Here is a 16003-nt window from a genome sequence, read left to right on the forward strand (position 1 = left end):
TTGGCTGTATTTAATTATGCTTCCTGCAGACATTAGATTCTGAATGAAATCATGAATTAATCTTGAAAGCCTGTGAGGACTTTCCCCCCCCACATAAAGTCTGCAGATATGAGATGTACAACAGAACCAGAACAGATGGTAATTTAGTTGGCAACGTGAAATTAGGTTTGATTCAAACTCACACCAAGGCGGAGCTCTTTGTGACGGCACCATCATTATGTTTTGTGCTGGTGGGAAGAAAAATTGCCAAGTTGAGGAAGATGGAAAGTCCTAATGCATACTTAAAGGCTGCTTCACCCCACTGAAAAAATAGTTCAAATTACAGATTTAGATTTCAGGCAAAAATGAATATTCCTATCCTGCTTTGACGCCTCATTTCCTTCCCCACACATGAGATTTGCCTTAAGATACATATATATACTGTTTGGGTTGCACCTCGGCAACGACTGCAGTGTGCTGTTGCAGTGACATGAGGACAAAGCTGAGGCCTTCATAGCAACCGAGCTCATCCATCATGCTGCCTGCTGCTGCTGCTGCTGCTGCTGCTGCTGCTCGGGCTCCTGACTATGTGTTAGTGTCAAGGTTAAAGGTGGAATCAGTGTGACGTGAAGCATGAACAGATGTGTGTTTCCGGATTTAATATTCAGCTGAACTGCAGGGAGGATTTACGTTTTCGCTTCAGGTTTTCACGTGTAGTTGTCTGCCAGCAGCTACTGCAGAATAAAGGTGATCTAAGGTAACTTAAGGTAACACAATATGAGTGCAGCAAAGATATTTTATGTAATACATGTCTTTGTTTTAGTAGGTATTTCTCTGTTGTTGTTCACTGTGGCTCATTGTTGCCTATTGTTCCACCATTATTATACTACTGTCATGTGAGGACCAGATACATTAGACTGTGCTGGATTACAGAGGGGATCTTTAAGTCCTGCCTGGCTCGTTTCACCTCGTCCTCACATTGTGCTCCTTCGTCAAGCTTCAGCTAAGCCAGCATCAAGGTCAGAGCCTCATATGTCACAGGAGGAGGTCAAGGCCTCTCAGGAGCTCATTAGATAATCATGCATGTTCACCAGGAGATTTACAGGACAGAAAAATAGTAGAGAATCTGACATGTTGTATGATGTATGATCTATTTTAATATTTATCATTATTTCTTTATTCCAAATTACCATCATTCCATAATTATTCATTATCACTATTTTATCATATTCTTTCTGGCAGTAACAGGTCACTTGCTTTAAAAAAATTTTTTTTAATTTTAATATGAAAACTAGGAACAGAATAAATGAATTCACCACCTATAGTAAATACAAAGGAACCTGTTGCCAATAACATGAAAGAACGTGACAAAACAGTGTTGCGTGTGTGTATGTATGTGTCTGTGCTTTATATAGCCCTGAGGCTGGCTGGCACTGCTGGGTGACACTCTCGGCCAGTTGTATGTACATGAAACACGCATTTACTAACATTGTGGGCTTATTCCACAACATAAATTAGTAAATTCAGCGATCCTACCTTCCATACATATGCAGGTGCAGGAACACCTTGCACCTTCCAGGCCTGTGCACCTGTTCAGATCAGATCATGCATGATTTTTAGAGCAGAATGGGTCAAATCTGCAGCCCAAAGGACATCTGGCCCTAAAAGTTCACCCCACTGCCACATGGAGTGTTAGTATACTGTGTGGGATTAGCATATGTGTATTTTGTAGCATCATTACACACACATACAGTATTATGTTGTGCTCTGATAGTCAAAACCAATAAGCCATCTGTTGGTGATGGCAGCCATATAGGGGCGGTCGTTTGTCTGTCAAAACCGCTTTCACTCATTTTTATTTATTTATAACTTGAAAATGAAGGAGAGCAAATACAGAACACAGCATGGGACCTTTAATATTGGTGTTCACCCAGGACACCCCTCCTCATGGTGTGATGGCCCCGCCTTTGCCCCCTATCTGTCATTTCCTAGTCACAGCCGTGTCAAATGCCCCCATATTCCCCTGGCACATCATCACAGTCCCAGCATGCAACTCAACCTGCCCCTGCCTGCTCTGATATGTTCGCTCTCCGGAGAGGACTGAGTGATCCAGTATGATACATTTCCTCTCTCTCTCTCTCTCTCTCTCTCTCTCTCTCTCTCTCCCACTCTCTCTCTCTCTCTCTCCCTCTCTGTCACACACTCACAATCTCTCTCTCAATCTATTTTGTAAGTGATTATTGATGTTGGCTGAGGTGGGAAAGGAACTTATAGACATTGTTGTGAGAAGAGGCAGCAACACTTATAATAATTTTGCAGATGAAGTAGATTATCAACCTTGTTTTTCCATACAAGTACAGTAGGTATGTGAGTTAAGACAAGGCTGAATCCACTTTCCAGTCATGCTCAACAGAAAACGTTACATTTTGTCAATAACTTTGATTAGGCGGACATGATAGAATCAACAGTTTGTTACTGTCAGTGTGATGGTGGTCTAATCAATACCCTGTTCAATTCCATCAATGAGCGACAGAGACATGCTATAGCTGCAGCATTACTCGTCCTTGACTCTCTCAGTACCTTCTACTTCTTTTTACTTTATTCATTCATCTCTTTCTTTTGTCCCGACCCTGACTCATTGCTTTTAATGAGACTTGACATTGGAACATTTCAGTACCTCATGATCTTCTGTCATCCTGTCCTCTGCAGCCTTGGCTCATGGGCATCTGATCAGGCGATGCATCACTATTCTATCCTTGAATCATTCTTCTGGAATGTTGAATGCACGCTAAGTATTATTCTGTGACTCAAGTGCACCCAGGTTTATTCATCTAAACTATTTTGTTTCTACTCCAGTTAATAGTTTTCTGTGCAGAACTTTGATGATCTGCCTAAAACAACCAAAGACACAGTCATGATTACCAAAATAATTTTCTTCTGTGACTGTTATAGTGCATCAGAGATGTTATTCATGAAAATGTACTTGCTTTATGTGTATATGTATGTATGCTCTCTTTACGTTTATGTAGTATACAATGCTGTTCAAGCTCATGGTTCAGCTCTGTGAACATCAGATAAACGTTTCATTATGTTTTGGTACACTTTTACATCTTTAACATACAGCAACAACTGTGGAAGAATACAGACAGATCTCACATCCAACCAGGTGAGATGTGTGTGTATCCTTTATTCACTTAGCTGTTACCCCTTAACAAGTGAGCATAATGTGGTCCAGAAAATCAAATAACTGACTGCTGTTCCTCCATTTTGATCAAAAGGGACTGAGGCAGCAGATATATGATCTCTCCTCTCCTGAGAGAGGAGCGAACGTGTCCCCTGTCACCTTCCAAAAAGCTTACTAACTAAATAACGGCTCTCTGGTGTGTTTTTACTCACGCTGTGCCTGCAGTGGAGAACACAGAGGCACTTTAAAGGAACATTATCCTAATGTATCAGACTGGCAAATCAGAAACAAATATAGGAGGAAATTAATGTACCATTGTGTGGGGCAAGTAAAATATATCAGTGATCACTCACGTCTCATTTCAAAGGCACCATGCTGCAGCTCTGCCCTCTCTGAACTACTGGCACTTCTACATACATTACACTTTTACATTACATCCAAAAATCATAACGCAGCCAACGCCAACGATTGATTAACACCCTTCTTGGCTTGTTATGGTAAAATGTTGTCAGCAGTTCCAGCATGTAACAGAGGGACGGGTGGGGAGCAGTGTTGGCCAGGAGAACTGGAAGTGAAAATGGTGCAACAGCAAGAAGTGCAAGATCCTGAGCTGCATCAGGGCAGAGTCAGTTTGTGGAGGGTGGGGGTGGGGTGGCAGTGAGACAGTGTTTATGTCTCTGCCAGCCTCCCTTGAGTCAATGTATTGCCCAGTGCTCATTTTTTCTTAGAGGATTTGTTTGCCGTATCCCTTCATCGGTGAAAAAGGAGAGACCGCTGAAGTTGGAGGGCGACTGCATTGTCTCACAGGCTTTGGGTGTGGCACTTTGTCACCCACCATTAAAAAGACAAAAGTAAAAGAAAGGCATTAATGAATGAACAAATCAATCAGTGAATGAATGAACATGTCCTCTGTTGGTAGTGCAGTCTGTGTGTGTGTATGTGTGTGTCCTCTCTCTGCGTGGTCGCTGGACTGCATTTCAGACCGCAGCTGATGCGTGTGTGTGTCTCATCAGCTGTTGTGTTTACTAGCTCAGAAAAAAAATAGTGCTGAATGTGTGACATGCTCTGCGTTGTTCCACACTGTCAGCTCAGCAGTACCTGGCTCCGCTGCCAGCGTCGCCCTGCAGTCCTGCACAAACATTGCCTGGGCTCTGCTTTTTTATTCCCGCATATGATTTGAGGTATAAAGTCAGACATATGAATTCAAGATGCGTCTTCTCATGCTGTTATATGGGATACATCTCTGCACTTGGTCCTTCCATGCACTGGATTGTGTCCTGATCACATTTTAGCCAAATACTGTGCACCTTCAATATCAGGATTATACACTCAGTTGTACTTGAACCTGTATTAAAACACAAACATGCATCTCAAACCAACCCCTGGGGTACTTTCAGTTTTGAGGCTGCCCTGGGTGGATTTGTTTCTTCATTGTTATGTACCTTTCATAATCCACAATCCAAATGAATATCCGGAAAGACATTAAAATGTCAACGACAATAATCAAGTGCAGGTGATGACAGTTTTGACTCTTTGTGGATGATTAATGGGGAAACAAAATGATTTTAGTGAAAAGCAGCGTGAAGACTTGATTCTGACCTTGTATAACCCCTGATTCATCTTCTATAAACTGTCAGATGTTGTTACTTTTGTTTTTTGAGTAAGACTTACACTCAATTACCCCTTGCATTTTTAATGGAACAACAGCAGCTGTAAGTGATCACACTGCCTGAGTCACATGTGGATGGCCGAGCATTTCCAATATGTTTCCGTTGCTCACAGGGTTACAGCCATTTCACTGCTGAATTACACACTCTTGTTTACCTTTTCACACACACAAGGGAACAAAAACAGCTTAAAGCCAAAGCAGAAGCGGATGAGAGACAAGAAGCAGGAGCCCAGCAGCCTGGTGTGTGTGTGTGTGTGTTCTGGTAGCTCACAGATATGGCAGAAATAGTGTGGCCTGTGGTTTGTGCGGCGGTTGAAAGAAGAATTGTGGTTTTCTCACGGTTCATTTCATTAAGCCACACACACATTTGACTGATCATACTTGCTTAAAGTATCTTTCACCTATAGGAGATGATCGTCTACAGTTGAATGTATTGTTGCTTTAGGAATCTTTCACTTCTTAAATATTATAAAGCCGTGTTAATGAAAAACCGCATTCGAGGCAGAAGCCAGATGGTTTGAGGAGATAAAAAAGTGGATTACTTTTGTTAGAAAAGAACTGCAGGGAGTTGATTGCAGTCATTTCAGCCATTTTCCTTTCAAAAGTACTTCAATCATTTTCTTTTACATTGACCTTCCCCCAAATGCTACTTCTCTTTCTCTGGACTCCAGAAGTCCCTGTGATTTTGCACCTCTCTGCTTACTATTACTTTTTCACACCTCCGGGGCCACTTTCTCTCATCACTCTACTTGGTGGCTAAAATTCTCCCATATGCTCGGCTCTGTGAGAGCAGGTGGCAAACCACAGGCAGACCCCACACCTCCGCTCAGACTGGCCTCCATCCTGTGCACCTACATTCAGGTTGCTGCTGGGTGCACTAAAGGGGTAGGCAGGGGGGCAGGAAGTTCTCTTTTAATTTTGATGACTTGTTGGTTGACCTCTCCATGGCCTTGAAGCACAACATACATCCTTTGTTGTAGCACTTCAGAACAGAAATGTTTTTCCCTTAATTAATGGTATTGTCTTATAGTGCTTTGACTAATCACATTTTGCCTCATTAGTGATTTCTTAAATAATGAGTATCAAGCAGACTCTCGAACATATGTGTGAATTAAATTTATGCGATTCTGTGATTAGATAGAAAAAATGTTATGCCAATTCTCGGGGGTTTTGGTGACATTTATGACTATGTTCGGAGTTAGTGACCTGTAACATAGACTTTAAATGAATACGTTGGTGTTAAAGTCAAACATCTAAAGGGAGGGAAATATTGTTAGAGTAGTTTGGCAGCACAGAGTGTGAAGGTACACACACACACACAGACTCAGGCTCATTATTTCCAGGCTGTCATAAAGTGTGTGGACTCTGTGTGTGTGTGCTACTGCAGTGAGTCAGTCAGAATGAAAATGAACACACATAGACGTAGTCTTCTTAATACAGTTTGTTCCTGATTATGTGCATTGAAGGAGTTGTACACTGTGTGAGCGCTGGCTGGATGCACGCCGGCAGGGAAACACACAGGAGAAATGTGAGATGTGACAAGGTTGCAAATCAGTGAATGAAGAGGAGATGGATGTGAGAATGTGCTGAGAATGATGGGAGGAGAAAAGAGGAGCCGATGACTGACGGCTCCCCCCCAGCCGCATGTTGATGATATGCTGTGTGTGATATCATTTCTCTCAGGGCACAACACACCGTAACACCGAGTCCATTCTATGTTTCAAGTGTTATCCTGTATGCTTTATAGATCACACAGCTGCCATCTCAGGAATAAATCTATTTGTTCCGCTACAAAGATTATCTCCTTCATGCTCTCCTTTGGGAATATGTAAATCCTGCCTTTGGCATGCTAGAATTCATTAGAAAGCCATGTTTACATCTCAATCCCAGTGTGTAAGTACCATTTTGGATATTAGATGCTCGAGCACGATTTGATTAAGTCTAGCTTTCTGATAGATGTGGTTCTGTGGTGGCGTCTCAGTCAAGTCATTTGATTTAATGTCAATCCATAAATACATGATTTCTGAATCAATACTTAAATACTGAATCATACAGGTGTAATCACTCGCCTTCCTTTCTGTTTTGTTCCAGACAAAACCACCTATGATGCCTCTGGCTCTGTATCTTTATCAAGTGACCACACAGTGACCGCTCCGTCTCGTCTGTTGGTGGTGGAGGAGGCGCCTTCTTCTGTCATCCATTCGGATGACGAGGCAGAGTCTGAGCGGAGAGGTTTCAGAGGGCGGCCCGCATTCTCTTCTGTCTTAACTCTCCTGGCAGGAAGCGGCAAACACCCACCGGGCCCGGCTCAAAGCAGAACCTCGCCAACCATCACCAGGAATGAGAATCATACCACCCAATGGCCTTCAGATAATTCCAGCCAGGACACAGAGATGTCCTCCTCACCCTCGTCTGCGGGAGCCAATAGGAACGTCCCAACCAGCTCAGGTCTGACTCCCAACTTGCCTCACCAGCACATCACAGCACCTCAGGTTGTTACCATGGCAGTAACTCTGTCTGAACCATCGCACATGCCCCTGATGGTTGAAAACAAGAGTCTCATCTCATTGCTTTCATCGCCATCATCAGCCTCTGCATTGTCCTCATTATCACCACAATCTTCATCAACACCATTCACTGCCTCTGTATGGTCGCTCTTATTCTCTATGTTTTCATCACCACATTCATCTTCGTCGGATTCGCCTCATGGTCGCTGGATGGTGTCCAGCTCTGTCGCTCAGAGAGAAACAGCGACATTACAGTCTCCACGCCACGACAACCTAACGTCTGATGAAACAGTGACCAGCACAGACCACAGCAATACAACATTTAACTCATCAGAGGATAAAAAACTCAGAGTGAACCTATCACCTTTGAAGACTATAACACCAGATATAATCGTGAAACCAGCAAACATGAAATATTCACCATTTTCGGCATCCAATATTCCTGTAACAACTTTATACAGCGTCCAGAAACCAGACATGAACACTGTATCAGTGAAAAATCTGAAAACAAGCAACGGGTTCCTCTCCAGTCAAGCACTGAGGGCATCACGAAATCCTACATCAGCACCGCCGTCTGACCAGGCTAAAGGGTATTCAGCTTGGAGCCACGTCACGTTGAAAGAGGCGCCTCATGATGAAGAGGGGGATAAAACAGTTGTTGACAGTCCGACTTTTGGTCTCCAAAGCACTGCAGATGCAATCATTTTACCAATTCCTCCACATGTTGTAAATCCGAGCAGCTCAGCAGCAGTGACACTCGAAACCTCACAATCATATTTCCCGGTTTCCTCTGGGGCTCCACCTTATGATGCATCTCTGTCTGAAATTGCAATCACTGAGCCAACGCCTATTCACTCTGGCGTGGTGTCCTCAGAGCACGCATCTAATCCTGGTGATTTACTGTCAGCAGCGGGTCACGGCAGCCCCAAAGCTCCCGTCATCAATATAAATTACAACCAAGGAAAGACAGCAGCAGCACAGCTCAGCTCCGTTTCCCCTCCAGCTCACCTGAGTAATTCACTTTCGCTTGCACGGCCGCGACCCTGGCCCACCTCTGCCTCTGTCCTGAGTATGATAGCCAGGACAGAGACATCCTCCTTTACATCACAATCATTTTATTTGTTGGGTAACGGAGTAAAATATGTCCGGGAAGTCGGCGCCATAACCCAGCCGGGGTTTGCTGAGGGCTCAAGTCAGACGCATGGAGGATGGAAGACACTGAAAACGATTTTTGCCTCAAACAGTAAACTCACCAGCTCACCAGCATCACTCGCTGACTTGACAAATATTATGACCTATAAAACCAAGCCTCAAAGTCTATTAAATCTTCGGTCTGCATACGCTTCACCCTCGTTTCTCAGCAACAGTGCTGACCAGAACAACAACAACACCAGCCGGTCTGCCAGCAACCTCTCAGATGGACCAGACGCCTTGTTAAGATCACAAATGACCCCCTCAAGTCTTTTTCTAATAAGATCTTCGTCTTCTATCCCACACAGGTTTTATACAAGATCACAACCCTCTGGTCTGTCTCATCGAACTGACCAGCCATCAATTGCTTCACCAGACATTCAAACATCACAAGCTTCCGTCGGGAGCTTCTACTCTCCAGTTTCTCCTGTATATAGTCGCAATAAAGAGTACGCTACTCTCAGAGACACTATGCCGTATGAGAAGCATGTTCCAACGCTGTTTCCAACAAAGGATTTTGTGATGTTGAGCAGAAGCACTTATGGCCCTGGCAAAGGATTTCCTGCAGACATCTCTTGGCCCTCGGTCACTTTTGATGCAGCATTAGACGATCTTAAAAGTGCTCCTCATAAAGGTGATGTGACACCCGCGGGCCGTTACAAGCATTCCTCTCCTGCCTCCTGGTCGGAAATCATCCTAACACAGAAGATAAACTATTTATCTCGTTCTCAGGCAACGTTCACCGGCTCGACTAGGGATAAATCAGAATTTTATGTAGGCAGGCAAACAACAGTGTTCTCTACGCCTTCATTTGCAGCGTCTACTTACAACAGTAGACCAAATAGTGTTGAAACTACTAACCAGTCTATTTTTAGCTTTGGCACAAGGCTAATGGCAGCATATACAAAGTGGAAATCTGTTAAGCCTGCCTGGAAAAGCACAGCCTTTGAATCAGAAAACACTTCTATTGGTTTGGACAATTCCCATTTGCCAACAGATGGCCCAACACACAAACAACCAGAACTGGAACACCAACAACAATCTAATGTGCAAATATTGAATTGGACTGATCCATATTCAATCCAGCCCACTGTAACAGAGCACTTTGCTAGAGAATATGCCTCCTTTACACATGTCAAAGGAACGCCAAGCGCTTTTCTGCCACTCTCTCCCACAGCAACTGAAACTGTTACATCTTCACAAGCCACAAGCTACAACCCCCCTGAGGAAGATGATAACTCCTCTGCTTCTCCTTTAACTCCTCAACACAACTCTGCACCCAGTGTCTCTAACAGCAACACAACAGACTCAGTACAGGAGAGGTTAACACCATCAGCAGATATGGTGGCATCCTTTGTATTGTCCCATTCATCTTCATCATCATCATCTTCGTTGTCATCAGCAGCAGCCATAACAGTATCTGAGCCTTCAGCGCTGTCACTCCCGGGTTCTCAGTTGTCCTCGAAACATAAGAGGTCCACCAATTCAGTGACTTCTAAACCTTCATCATCGTCTTCAGTGATGTTTTCAACACCAGAGCCTTCACCACTTGCATTCAGCGGTACATCATCATCATCATCATCATCATTGCATTCCTCTTCGTCATCATTGCTACCACCACGACCATCATCATCATCATCATCATCTTTGCATTCATCATCATCATCATTGCTAGCACCAAGACCATCATCATCATCATCATCATCATCACCGCCATCATCATCATCATCATCATCATCATCACTACCATCACCATCACTGTCTTCATCACTATCATCAGCTGCGGCATCATCATCACAATCATCATCATTATCTTCATCATCACTAATAATTGGTGTGATGTCATCTTCCAGACCTTCCATGTACCCCGACTCTGAAACATTTCCTTCATCACTTAGTCTGACTTTGACACAAGATGATGGTCACGCAAAGGGAGTGACTGAGAAGTCTGTTGTTCTTGCAGAGACGAGGACGGACGAGTCAACGACGGGTACGTCCAGGGGAAGGTCAACTGTGCCCAAAGAAAAAGAGGCTAGTCTAAACCCCTCTCAATCAGTCAGTGTTGTCCTTTCTGCTGGGCCCACTGTGAGGACATCTCAGGTATCTCCTCTGGCCCCTCCACGGGACACTACCACAGCCTCTGTCAACCTTACCACCACCACCACCAGTCTTGCTTCAACCATCAAATCTAAGGACCCGTCCACTCCCACGCCTTCCCTAAAAGCCACCGCCACACAGTCCACCACCACCATGGGTGCACCACCGCCTACCTTTATGACCAGGAGAACAACAACAACTACGACTACCAGCAAGAATCAAGTCACCAGGAGAACCTTTTCGCCGCCCGTCCCGAAGACAAGCCCTCCCAGGGTGGGCAGCACCATCTTCATCTCACCTTTCACCACCACCACAGAAGCTCCACTACAGCAGTGCAACATCACAGAGAGGATGTGGGTGAAAACTGGTAAGCAACAATGTTTCTACAGTCTAAAATTGTTTGGAATTGACGTATCCAACTGTTCTGTGCTCTTACAAAGCATCTCCGTGTCTCTACCTTTTTCTCTCTTGTCTTTGTCTGTTTCTCTGTCTGTCTGCTTGTCTTAGTTGTTTCCATTTATGTGAGAAGAAACAGGCTAGACAGCATCCAGAGGCAGAACCTGCGCAGAGGACTGAGTCAAGGCCTCCGGAAAGCTCTGAATGATAGTTCAGCCCAGGCACAGGTCAGGATCACTTTACTTTGCTGTGCAGTTACTGGCGTTTTTAGCTAATGGATATACACTTACCATATTTCATTTATCCAGCTATGTATACTTATTACATTAGTGCCTTCGCTTATAAATAAAACATCAAAGCTGTGAATATATTGGTTTGTATTGCCGAAGCATTCCCATCTGTAATGGCACATTTAGAGTAGCCTGCTTTGGTTTAGATGCAGACATACAGAGGGAAACCTGGGCTGCTGTTTGTCATCTCTAAAACCATCCATCACCATCACTGCTTGGTATAGTTGCAACCAGTGGTGTAAACACAAGATTCCTCCTCACAGGCAGGCTGAACAGTTGTGACAGGTGGCCTACCATCGATCAACAGTAGCTGCCAACTAAAAGAGGATTCACCGACATTTTATTATACAGCTTGATTTTGAAACGCATTTCCAGCAAATTCAGGGGGAAAAAGGTGATGTCAGCTTTTATTTGGGGAGCTGTGAAAAGGCTTTGAAGATTTATTTCTATTTTTTTAAATAATTTATGAAATAATGGTGTTATTGTTGTTAACACTGGCCCCTCCATTATGCCTCACAAAATCAAATCGGGTGGTTTATTGGTGTGTGAATTCCACACTCAAACCAAGGACCCTCATGTAGGCTATGTGAGATGAAATGAGGACTAATATAGAAATTAGGTTGACTGAACATGTCCCAGAAGACAGCGGGTGATGTCACATTTGAATAACTGTACTAACATGTAGACAAGGAGAGTAGCAGTGCTGCACATTATAACTGTTGGGCAGAAGTCCTTGCATTGAATAGGCTTTTATTTATAAGTCAAGAGCCTCTATACAGAGTCCATTCACTGCCACCAAAACCATCATCTGGCTCACCTTATCAGTGCACACGCACACGCACACGCAAACGCACACACACACACTAACAGGTCTGGTTGAACAAAATCAGGGGGGGAGCGCTATCTCAGCATTTCTTCTGCAATAATGATATGGAAACAAACAGATCCGGTGCACACACAATGATCGTTCTGTGTATGTGGATTACTCATTTATGGAACCAATCGTTGTTCCCAGTGTACCAAACACGTCTCTTCTCCAGTAAAGCCTCTAATATTGCCACTCACTCTGTGGGTTTGTATCAGGACACCTCTTGGCTTAGAGACGCTTTGCTGGAGTGTATTTCAGTGGAAAAAGCTGAAATTGGTGTGTTCATGTTTAGAAAAGAGTTTGGAAATGAATGAAACCTCCAGGAAACACACAGACACACACACACGCACACGCATAAGGCTCTCTTTCTTTCTTTACTTCTTTCAGCCTTGAGAGTGTTGAAATGTATCTGTGTGTGTGGTTCTATGTTCTGTTACGGTTTCAATGTGCAATCCAGTGAGATGCTCTTTCACAAAATGGAAGAATCAAATCCTCACAGAGCGATGTCTGTTTATTTGTCCACCTGAAGGTCACCGCTCTCACATGTCCGTCCCCCTCCCGCACTCTCCTGTTCTCCGCAGGTTTCGCTTGAACTCCCGTCACCCGTGTCACCCATTTTGACATTGCCACTGTTCTTTTTAGTTGCACTGCTTCTAGTCCAATGGGAAGCGAGCTGTCGGCAGGGGAAATTGCTCCTGTGTTTAATTATAGGTTTTAGTTGGGCTGGGAGGAGAACAGTGAGCAGTGTGCAGGAACAATTCTAAAAAAGATGAGGAGAAGTCGACCGAATGAATCAAACCCTTTTTCTGAAGCTTTTTGGGGACCTGTTCTGTAGCCGTGTAGTCATGGCTCTGACAGGAAACCGAAAAAAATGCCAAAAGAAGTGGGATCAGCTGGGTTAAGCTTTTGGCAGTCTCTCACACTCTTGAGATAGAGTTGGTGGGTGAGTTACCAATCTCTGGGTCGCTTGAAATGCAATCTCTTAATAACACCTTCACATAGGTGAAGCCTGAGAGGATGAAGTGATAATAAAGGGCTCTGTTCACCCAGCATGTAACAAGGCTGAATTGTGAGCAGGAATAGAGGTGACTCTCACCGTAGGATACTGACACTGTGGGTAGACAGTGTGTGTGTGTGTGTGTGTGTGTGTGTGTGTGTGTGTGTGTGTGTTTGTGTGTGTGTGTGTGGTTGCCAGGGTGGGTCATCCTGCCAACATTGACCTTCAAATGAGTTTTGATAACAACCGTATGTTTTCAAGTGTGGACATACATGGCCTTAGTTTTCTTCCTTTTTGTCTTCGCTTCCTTTGTCTTCTACGGTTCACTAAAAAGGGACACACACTTACACACACATGAGTACACGTACCATGAAGCACTCTGTGAGAATGAGATTGCAGTGATACCTGGCCCCTCAGTGCTGTCATGAATGAACATTGGCGTCTTTGTCCCAAACTTCCTCGTTAACAGTCTCTGCCATATCTCGCTCATCTCTCAGTCTCAGTCTCAGTCTCTCTCTCTCTCTCTCTCTCCCTCTCTCTCCCTCCTCAGCTCTCTCCACATAATTGTGTGTGCAGCATCTTCCCTTCATTACGCTTCAATCAACAAGTACCTAAAGCCTGACTGAAGTGACTAAAGTGCTCTGTCCATCAGTAACTGCCTGTTGGTAATGAGACTAAAGTACATACCGATGCTGCTTCAAATGACCAGACCAGTGCTTTAGGAACTCAACATTTTGGGATTGATTTACTGACAGATAATGCTCATTTTGTGAGTGAAAATATTAGATAGAGCTATATTGGCTTGCTTTTTATTTGTTTTTCCAGAAACACATAAATTACTTTGGCAAGGATCCCAGTAAATCTAATATTGTCAGATAATATCAGCCTGCTAGTATATTAGGGTTGTCCCTTCTTTCCTCAAGCCGGGTTAAACTTTTGCATTTATCGACTTAAGCGCCATTTTAGAATGAATTATAAAACAGATGGGATGCTGCTGGTGTTGTCCTGCTCGGGCATTTAATTCCCCTTTTTATTTAATTAATTTCGTTTGCAGTATTTTGCCTTTATGTAACCAGGATTATCCCTTGAGACAAACCGCTTGTTCAAATGACAGAGCAAATTAGTTACGCCAGCCAGCACACAAACCCTTCCAGAGAGGAAAGGAACAAAGAAAATATACAAATAAAAGCATTTTATTAAGACACACACCATTTCCTGTTTACCTGCTCAGGTGGAGACTGTGTTTGGTTCTCCCAACATGACGGTGGCTTATCACGTGACCGGAGGGGACATGGTTTACCCCCCCTCTGTGGTGCTGGAGGGCTTGGACTTGTACGGCCGAGATAAGCTGATTGCAGACCTGCGGCAGTACCTTCCCATGGTAACAGCCCTGCCCCTCCCAGTTGCATTATGGAGATCCAGCCCAGGCCTCGGCTTCCAGCTGAAGACAGGTCAGCTATTGTACAGTTAGGATGAACCCCAAATCAGCTCAGACTTAACCTCACCTCAGAAGATTGAATTTGTATTATTGCACAGTGAGTCAGAATTCAAGTTAGATCGTCCCTATATACTGTTTGGGACTGTGAAAGAGCAATGTTACAGTGTCAGTGTGTGCTTGCTTGTGTATGTTCATTTGGTATGTGTGTGTGTGTGTGTGTGTGTCGCAGTGCTGCAGTTTGTGGGAGCGGGCGATGATCCGCGCTCCTGTCGCTTCTCTCAGATGATGGAACAGCGGCTTGAGAAGGTTTTCTCTGAGGTGCAGGCCAAAGTTCTCCGCACCAGCAGCAGCAGCAGACTCTCTGTTCAGGTACGCTGCTTTCTGAGGTTTGTGCTGTTGTGACATTGCGTAACACTTTGTTTTTCAGATAATGTCACACCATGAATCCACCCACAACTCAAAGCATAGATAAACAATGCCTGCTAGTTTGGCGATGGATTGAACTCTGTCTGGTCCCCTGTTACATGAGTTGAGCATCGCCATATGCTTTAGGAAGTTTGGCAGAAAGAGTCAAAGGCATAATTAGTGCGTAATTGTCTTTCCTCTGTGTATCAGGCATTTAAATAAGAGCTGCTTCCCACATGCAAAGTTATTATGTTTGTATTCATTTTAATGGGGCGCCACACTGAAGCACATGGAGTATTAAAATTAATTTGATGATTTCGTATTGTTTGATGACAAAACTCTGTGCCGGAGGTTTTTGCGCTCGCTCATGCTTTGCTGCTTTCCCAGACTTATTTTTCCCTCCCATTGGAGCATTTTGAGTTCATGTCAAGCATTTTTTTGTGGCTTAAATTATATTTCTCTGTCTCCTCTTCTCTCTCTTGGCCTGAATCGTTTCTGTTCTGTCCAAGATGCTGAGTGTCTCCCAGGCAGCCGGCTCTCCTGCTGTGTCACTGGTCTACGCTGTGAGGAATGGGACCAGTTTCCTTAATGGCACCGCTGCCTCAAACCTCCTGGGTCAGCTGTCGGCTGAGCTGGTGGGCTACTTCCTCTTCTATCCACCGCTTATCATTGCCGAGCGTAAGTTACAATCTTCATTCAGCAATACATACTGTACTTGACTCAGCAGCCTTTTAAAGGATGAGATGCCACAAACTGTTCTCTGGTCAAGAAAGCACTCAGAGTTCAAACCTCTGCCAAAGCCCATAGGTACCATAAATATAGCTCCAATCTGAAGAGATATGTCAAACCACCAGATTCAGATCATGATGCAGATCCAACTCAGGTGTCACATGTCAAAATATGTCCTTTCTTCATGATAGCTGAAGTGAAAACAATTCCTGGATTCATATTCGAGTGTGGATCTGCGCTAAATCAATTGTTC

General features: G+C 44.1%; 1 protein-coding gene across 2 annotated transcripts in view; it reads left to right on the top strand.

Moving 5' to 3' along the window:
- Positions 1-16003, top strand: part of kiaa1549lb (KIAA1549-like b) — a 43156-nt gene that overhangs the window by 7702 nt on the left and 19451 nt on the right. The window contains exons 2-7 of one of the 2 annotated variants that reach the window (XM_076146838.1): positions 6924-7280; positions 10494-10994; positions 11135-11250; positions 14410-14629; positions 14846-14985; positions 15531-15699. In XM_076146838.1, coding sequence (XP_076002953.1) covers positions 6924-7280; positions 10494-10994; positions 11135-11250; positions 14410-14629; positions 14846-14985; positions 15531-15699 — 1503 coding nt within the window. Of the gene's footprint in view, positions 1-6923; positions 7281-8644; positions 10995-11134; positions 11251-14409; positions 14630-14845; positions 14986-15530; positions 15700-16003 lie in introns of those variants that run through there. The other variant, XM_076146837.1, reaches the window with a different exon arrangement.

The sequence above is a fragment of the Genypterus blacodes genome, unplaced genomic scaffold (assembly GCF_046128005.1).
Source record: "Genypterus blacodes isolate CSIRO-AG114 ecotype Tasmania unplaced genomic scaffold, CSIRO-AGI_Gbla_v1 ptg000036l_1, whole genome shotgun sequence".
In the NCBI taxonomy this organism is placed as follows: domain Eukaryota; kingdom Metazoa; phylum Chordata; class Actinopteri; order Ophidiiformes; family Ophidiidae; genus Genypterus; species Genypterus blacodes.